At 40.4% G+C, this 9,019-nt stretch overlaps 1 protein-coding gene across 1 annotated transcript in view; it reads right to left on the bottom strand.

The window, feature by feature from the left end:
- Positions 1-329: 329 nt before the first annotated feature.
- Positions 330-9,019, bottom strand: part of PGBD2 (piggyBac transposable element derived 2) — a 36,310-nt gene continuing 27,620 nt past the window's right edge. Inside the window, exon 4 of the mRNA XM_043583961.1 lies at positions 330-2,332. Coding sequence (XP_043439896.1) covers positions 571-2,332 — 1,762 coding nt within the window. The 3' untranslated portion in view covers positions 330-570. The remainder of the gene's footprint in view (positions 2,333-9,019) is intronic.

Genomic DNA, 9,019 nt, shown 5'->3' with positions numbered 1-9,019 from the left:
AAAATATTTTTATCAAGGAAATACAAAGTCTACAAATCTAGCCCTCTGGATAAACACAAAGCTGATTATCTATTCCTAAACAGCTTGCTAGTGTTAAAGTGAAATAACTATGATTAAAATCTCCTTCATCATATTGATACCATACTTACATACTATTGTCTCATCTTATGTTAAAACCAATAGTATACAATTATAAAATCTTTTTACTATTCATGAAAGTTTCTCTAAAGTTTTTGGTTCTATTTGATTTTCCTAACTAGGACTCATCTATCACCCACAGGGATCACCCACAGGGGCCCATTATTTGAAATAAGTAACAGTATAATCTATAGATTTACAAACATCTATAATTACCAATATAAATATTAATTTATGTTACATGTAGGTATCACAGAAGACAATAAAAAGATAACTAATGGAGGTGGGTAGAAAATACAAGACCAAATCATTAGCGATTCAGGTGTTGTTTTTCCAACACAAATAAAACACAAGTGCTCTGCTTTATGAAATTAGCTGTAAACATTTCATTATAAACCAAACATCCACAGGGCTCCCTCTGTCCATTCTGCATCACCGAATGTGGTACTCCCTGAAACACTTGGCATGGACACCCTTCTGGCATTTCTCGCAGCGGGTGTTGGTCTGCGAGTGGCAAAGGGCACACCGAGTCCTCTTGTCCTGGTGGACGATCCAGTGACCAATCATGTCAAAGCGGCTCTCAGTTTCCAGCCGTCTGCTTCGCCTCCCTTGGGAGGACATGTCAGCATTGCTCTCTAGGTACACACAGGCCACATATCTCCGGAAGGCCAGGAGGTCTACCTGGGCATCATGGCTGCAGATCCTGTGTAGTTGCCAAGCATTATTGAGGGCAGCATCAATGACATAGCCAATGAAGCTTGAGTACCACTTCATGCCCCGGATCTTTACCTTGTATTTGGCAATATTCTGGTCCATCCGGCTGACACCCCCCACTTTCTCCTGGTACAGCTTCACCAGAGATGGTTGATGGACTTGGGTCCGTGTTTTGGCTATTCCTGAATGATGGCTGGTCAGCTCCACTGGCTCTATGCCCACAGCATTAGAGCAGATGTTAACCACACTGCTATCATGCCAGCGGCACACGATAATCTCCTCACTCTCATCAACTTTATAATCAAATGAACCCCTCTTCATTTTCTTAAGTTCTTTGGGATCTTTGAGGGGACATCGCTCAGTCCTGTATTCACGAACAGTTCCTGTGGCCTTCACCCCCTTTTTCCTCAAAATGGACATGAGTTTGACACTTGTAAAAACCTTGTCAAAAAATATGTGGTATGGCAAACAGCCACGCTCCTGAAGAGCATCCACAAATTTTACCACCATACTACCTCCTAAGTCTAAGCCCCTGTCTGACTTGGTGAACAGTGTGCCCTGTGAGGGCTCAAACCACACCAGATAGCCCCTGCTGGTTGTCCCACACCAGATCTTGTAGCCCAGACGCATGGGTTTCCCTGCTGGCAGCTGCTTGGATCCCCGGTGTCCAAAGTATTCACACATGGACTCACCAAAGCTGTAGAACTCTTCCAAGGGTGCGTGCTTCTGGAAATTGCAATTCATTCGGACAATGAGAGGCCTGACCTTGGCAAACCTATCACTTTCATCCAGCTCATTATTATCTGCAAAATGCAGGTATGAAAAGATCAGTTCAAATCTGTCCCTTCTAATTGCATCAGCCACAAGATGATGATGTGAATCAGGAGATGTTTCCCAAAACATCCTTCTCCTTGGATAGGATATATACCCACTTAAAATCAAAATTCCCAAAACACACTTTAATTCCTGGGCTGTGAGCCCAAGGTTGACATTTTTTTGCCAAGCATAACGATTGGTTTCATTAACAATAAAATTAATAGTTCCTTCATCAAAAAACAACTCAAATAGGCCTACAGGACTCAGTTCCTGGCTTTTGAGATCCTCTATATGGGGATCTGATGGAGTCCAGCTGCGGAAGTTGGGTTGGATATCTCTTTTGATCCAAACACGCTGAGGTTCCACTGCTGCCTTCTGCCTCTTCATGGCTGGTGGTGGCTGCAGGTCGTCATCCTCCTCCTCAGTGCCAGAGTCCTCAGGTACAACAGAGGCATGCAGCACACTACCGGGCACATGGGAGCCTCGCTGGCCATCTTCATCACCTGAGTCCTCATCAGTGAAATCCCCTGAGGCATTGTCAGGTGGCGCAATGAAGATCTCTTCCCTGCGGTGGCTAGGACCCTCCTCCTCCAATGCATTCAGAACCTCAAGTAGCTTCATGGACTTGAGCTTTGAACTGGCATCTCTCCCAACAGTGGGACTGCTGCAATGACAGGAAACGAAATAAAGCGAGGTCACACAGGAGACAGTGTTTCAGCAGAAAACTCTGTTAAAGCATCACCTGAGAGGAGGGTGCTCCCACTGCAGACCAGCTGAGCTTGAACCGCATTTTGGAACCAGTACCACCAGGCACAGTACCAGTTAAGGGAATTTTCCAAACATAGGTTACTCTTTCAAGTGCAAAAGTATTTTAATGATAGGAGGCATTCTAAAGAGAAGTTCCAGGGGGAGGAGGTAAGATAGAGGAGAAATAGGGGAACCCTGAGCTTTCTCACCCCCCAAACACAGCTCTACTGAGGTCATATCACTTGGAACACCCAGGAAATCGATCTGCAGAGTGGCAGAAGGACCTGCATGGTTGGAGGGAGACAGGGTGGCAGGTGTGAGGTACATGGATATGAATTGGTGGATAGAAAAATGGCAGTGCTGCAGAGGGGGAGGAAACCCTTTCTTGTAAGAGAAAAGAAGGGAGGGAAAGAGAGAGGTGTTGAGAGAGTATATATAGCACTGGGTTCACACAAGAGGAAAATCTCTCTAGACCACAGACTGGGGTGCAAGAAGTACTGAGCGTTACAGGTTTTTGTTATGCTTTGTGGTTTGCAAACAGCATGTGCAGCTCAACCCTGAAGTTTTGGAAGTGTGTGACTCTCTAGCAGAGAGCTGTAGTGTGTGGTCATGGGGGGAAGGAAGGAGCTGGCCTCAGAGTGCATAGCCTGGTGTAGGGACCTTCAAGGCACACTGGGAGAGAACATTCCCCTTCCTGGAGTACTTTTGGAAGAGGTTTATTGCCTCTCCAAGGACAAAAGAACCTATAGGTGCCAGCTAATGGTGTTTCATCAGCAGGGGACAGAGGTACAGCAGATAGCATATGACCTTGCTGCTGCTTTCAGTGGTGCTACACTATACACTCCACACAACATGCTGGCGAGGAACTATTCTTCTGGGACAAAAACCATCTGACACAGCATGCAGAGGCTCTACTCCAGAGGAGGGAAGCAGGTCCATGTAGTGCTGTGCCCATTAAGTTTTCAAGTTTTGTATTCCAGCTGCACACCAAGGAAAAACTCAAGAAAGCTGTGGTGCAGGGCAAGTTGACTGCCCTTACTATCTGTGAGGACTGCCTGAATGGTGGGGGATGTGAGATTCTTTCTGGGGACAAAGATTGGGGTGGCGTCATTTTCCCCCAATACCAACACACTGGGACTTCTGAGACCAACACAGCAGCCCCCAGCAGAGGTGGGACCCAGTTACACCACAACCTGCCTCAAAGTGCCTGGTAACTGCTTATTTACTGGAGTAAGACTGACTCTGAGCCATTTCAGTTTCTCACGCAGAAGACCACCATAGGCAGCACCCTGCATGTACCAACTGTACTGAAAATTGAATGCTTCAAAATGACACATGTGGTTCTGGTGGAAACAGGACCAGGTTTACTTTTTTTCTACCACAGCCCCCCCCCCCACATTTGTTTATTTGTTTTTCTTTCTTTTTTTTTTCTTCTAGAATCAGGCTCATACTGTTTTATATGTTTGTTAGTTTGCTATTTTCATTTCCTTTCTCCTTTTTGGGAGGGTCAAGCTTCTTTTTTCTTTTATTTGTCTTTTATTTTTTTAGCTTTCTTTCTCTTTGAATTCAGCTTATAGTTTTTTGATTGGTGTTTTTTGTTCCTTTTCCCTTTCTTCTTTTATAGGATCAGGTTTTTTATTGTTTTGTTTGTTTGTTTGTTTGTTTTTCCAGGCTTATTTTAATGAACAAATCAAAGCAAACCCAGCTAAAGGTCCAAACACTCTCCACTGTAAGAAAGGAGGAGCTCTATGGATGAATGGATAAAGAAGATGTGGAGTATTACTCGGCAATCAAAAAGAATGAAATCTTGTCATTTGCAACTACATGGATGGAACTAGACGGGGTTTTGAGCAAATCATAGCAGAAAACTTTCCTAACCTGGGGAAAGACACAGACATCAAAATCCAGGAATCACAGAGGGCCCCCATTAGATTCAACAAAAACTGACCATCAATAAGGCATATCATAGTCAAATTCAAAAAATACTCAGGCAAGGAAAGAATTATGAAAGCAGCAAGGGAGAAAAAGTCCCTAAATTACAAGGGAAGACAGATCAGGTTTGCAGGAGACCTATCCAAAGAAACTTGGCAGGCCAAAAAGGAGTGGCAGGATATGTTCAATGTGCTGATTCAGAAAAATATGCAGCCAAGAATTCTTTACCCAGCAAGGCTGTCATTCAAAATAGAAGGAGAGATAAAAAGTTTCCCAGACAAAAGAAAATTAAAGGAGTTTGTGAGCACTAAACCAGCCCTGGAAGAAATTTTAAGGGGGATTCTCTGAAGGGAGAAAAGATGAAATAATAAACAAACAAACAAACAAGACAACAGAGACTAGAAAGGACCAGAGAACGCCACCAGAAACTCCAACTCTGCAGCCAACATAATGGCAATAAGTTCATACCTTTCAGTTATCACTCTAAATGTCAACGGACTCAGTGCTCCAATCAAAAGACACAGGGTAACAGAATGTATAAGAAAACAAGATCCATGTATATTCTGTTTACAAGAGACCTACTTTAGACTTAAAGACACCTTCAGATTGAAAGTAAGGGGATGGAGAGCCATCTATCATGTTAATGGTCCACAAAAGAAAGCCGGAATAGCCATACTTATATCAGACAATCTAGACTTTAAACTAAAGGCTGTATCAAGAGATGAAGAAGGGCATTATATCATAATTAAGGGGTCTATCCACCAAGAAGACCTAACCATTGTAAACATTTCTGCTCCAAATGTGAAAGCACCCACATATATAAATCAATTGATTACAAATATAAAGAAACTCATTGATAGTAATACCATAATAGTAGGGGACTTCAACACCCCACTCACAGCAATGGACAGATCATCTAATCAAAACATCAACAAGGAAACAATGGCTTTGAATCACACACTGGACCAGATGGACTTAATAGATATATTCAGAACATTTCATCCTAAAGCAGCAGAATATACATTCTTCTCCAGTGCACATGGAACGTTTCTCCAGAATAGACCACATACTGGGACACAAATCAGCCCTCAACAAATACAAAAGTATTGAGATCATACCATGCATATTTTCAGACCACAATGCTATGAAACTTGAAATCAACCACAAGAAAAAATTTGGAAAGGTAACAAATACTTGGAGACTAAATAACATCCTACTAAAGAATGAATGGGCTAACTAAGAAGTTAAAGAGAAAATTAAAAAGTTCACGGAAGCCAATGAAAATGATAACACCACAACCCAGAACCTCTGGGACTCAGCAAAGGTGGTCATAAGAGGAAAGTATATAGCAATCCAGGCCTTCCTAAAGAAGGAAGAAAGGTCTCAGATACAAAACCTAACTTTACGCCTTAAAGAGCTGGAAAAACAACAGCAAATAAAACCCAAAACGAGCTGAAGACAGGAAATAACAAAGATTAGAGCAGAAATCAATGCTATGGAAACCAAAAAAACAGTAAAACAGAACAATGAAACCAGAAGCTGGTTCTTTGAAAGAATTAACAAAATTGATAAACCACTAGCCAGTTTGATCAAAAAGAAAAAGGAAAGGACCCAAAGAAATACAATCAAGAATGAAAGAGGAGTGATCACAACAAACACAGCAGAAATAAAAACAATACTAAGAGAATATTATGAGAAATTATATGCCAATATAATGGGCAATCTGGAAGAAATGGACAAATTCCTAGAAACATATACACGACCAAAACTGAAACAGGAAGAAACAGAAAATTTGAACAGACCCATAACCAATAAGGAAATCGAATGAGTAATCAAAAATCTCCTAAAAAACAAGAGTCCAGGGCCAGATGGCTTCCAGGGGAATTCTACCAAACATTTAAGGAAGAGTTAACACCTATTCTTTCGAAGCTGTTCCAAAAAATAGGAATGGAAGGAAAACTTCCAAATTCTTTCTATGAAGCCAGCATTACCTTGATTCCAAAATGAGACAGAGGTCCCACTAAAAAGGAGAACTAACTATAGACCAATTTCCCTGATGAACATGGATGCAAAAATCCTCAACAAGATATTAGCCAACCAGATCAAACAATACATTAAACAAATTATTCACCATGACCAAGTGGGATTTATACCTGGGATGCAGGGCTGGTTCAATATCCACAAAACAATTAATGTGATTCATAACATCAATTAAAGAAAGGAAAGAACCATATGATCCTTTCAATAGATGCAGAGAAGGCATTTGACAAAATACAGCATCCTTTCTTTATAAAAACCCTCAAGAAATTAGGGATAGAAGGAGCTTATCTCGAGATCATAAAAGTCATATATGAATGATAATGGTAATATTCTCAATGGGGAAAAACTGAGAGCTTTCCCCCTAAGGTCAGGAACAAGACAGGGATGTCCACTCTTGACACTGTTATTCAACATACTATTGGAAATCTTAGCCTCTGCAATCAGACAACACAAAGAAATAAAACGCATCTAAATCAGCCAGGAGGAGGTCAAACTTTCACTCTTTGCAGATGACATGATACTCTATATGAAAAACCCAAAAGATTCCACCAAAAAAATGCTAGAATTAATTCATGAATTCAGCAAAGTTGCAGGATATAAAATCAATGCACAGAAATCGGTGCATTCCTATACACCAACAATGAAGCAACAGAAAGAGTAATCAAGGAATCGATCTCATTTACAGTTGCACCAAAAAACATAAAATACCTAGGAATAAATCTAACCAAAGAGGTGAGAAATCTATACACTGAAAACTATAGAAAGCTTATGAAAGAAATTGAAGATGACACAAAAAAAAAAGGGAAAAGGATTTCATGCTCCTGGATAGTAAGAACAAATATTGTTAAAATGTCTGTATTACCCAAAGTAATCTACACAGTCAATGCAATCCCTATCAAAATAACACCAGCATTCTTCACAGAGCTAGAACAAATCATCCTAAAATTTGTATGGAACCAGGAAAGACCCTGAATAGCCAAAGCAATCTTGAAAAAGAAAACCAAAGCAGGATGCATCACAATCCCAGACTTCAAGCTATACTATAAAGCTGTAATCATCAAGACAGTATGGTACTGGCACAAGAACAGACACTCAGATCAATGCAACAGAATAGAGAATCCAGAAATGGACCCACAAACGTATGGCCAACTAATGTTGGACAAAGCAGGAAAGACTATCCAATGGAATAAAGACAGTCTCTTCAGCAAGTGGTGCTGGAAAAACTGGACAGCGACATACAGAAGAATGAACCTGGACCATTGTCTTACACCATACACAGAAATAAATTCAAAATAGATGAAAGACCTCAATGTAAGACAGGAAGCCATCAAAGTTCTCGAGGAGAAAGCAGGCAAAAACCTCTTTGATCTTGGGGGCAGCAACTTCTTACTCAACACGTCTCTGGAGGTAAGGGAAACAAAAGCAAAAATCAACTACTGGGACCTCATCAAAATAACAATCTTCTGCATAGGGAAGGAAACAATCAGCAAAACTAAAAGGCAACCGAAAGAAGATATTTGCAAATGACATATCAGATAAAGGGTTAGTTGTCAAAATCTCTAAAGAACTTATCAACAACACCCAAAAAACCAAATAATTCAGTGAAGAAATGGGAAAAAGATATGAATAGATATTTCTCCAAAGAAGACATCCAGATGGCCAACCAACACATGAAAAAATGCTTAACGTCACTCATCATCAGGGAAATAGAAATCAAAACCACCATGAGATACTACCTCACCCCTGTCAGAATGGCTGACATTAACAACTCAGGCAACAACAGATGTTGGCAAAGATGTGGAAAAAGAGGATCTCTTTCCACTGCTGGTAGGAATGCAAGCTGGTGCAGCCACTCTGGAAAAGTGTGGAGATTCCTCAAAAAATTAAAAATAGAACTACCCTATGACCCAGCAATTACACTACTAGGTATTTATGCAAGGGATACAAGTATGCTGTTTCAAAGAGACACATGCACCCCATGTTTATAGCAGTACTATCAACAATAGCCAAAGAATGGAAAGAGCCCAAATGTCCACACACGGATGAATGGATAAAGAAGATGTGGTATACGTATATATACACAATGGAATATTACTAGGCAATCAAAAGGAATGAAATCTTGCCATTTGCATCTACATGGATGGAACTAGAGGGTATTATGCTAAGCAAAATTAGTCAGAGAAAGACAAATATCATATGTCTTCACTCATATGAGGACTTTAAGATACAGAACAGATGGACACAAGGGAAGGAAGCAAATATCATATAAAAACAGGGAGGGGGACAAAACATGAAAGACTCTTAAATGTGGAGAACAAACTGAGGGTTATTGGAGGGGTTGGGAGGGGGGATGGGCTAAATGGGCAAGGGGCATTAAGGAATCTACTCCTGAAATTATTGTTGCACTATATGCTAACTAATTTGAATGTAAATTAAAAAAATAAATTAAAAAAAGATGTGGTGTATATGTATACATATATATACATACATACATACAATGGAATATTATCATCAAAAGGAATGAAATCTTGCCATTTCCAATGACGTGGATGGAGCTAGAATATATTTTGCTAAAAGAAATAAGTCAATCAGAGAAAACAAACATTATATGATTCCACTTATATGTGGAATG

Source organism: Prionailurus bengalensis, chromosome A1, assembly GCF_016509475.1.
Source record: "Prionailurus bengalensis isolate Pbe53 chromosome A1, Fcat_Pben_1.1_paternal_pri, whole genome shotgun sequence".
NCBI lineage: Eukaryota > Metazoa > Chordata > Mammalia > Carnivora > Felidae > Prionailurus > Prionailurus bengalensis.
The sequence above is the reverse complement of the archived record's forward strand: the minus strand, read 5'-3'. Positions and strand labels throughout refer to the sequence as shown.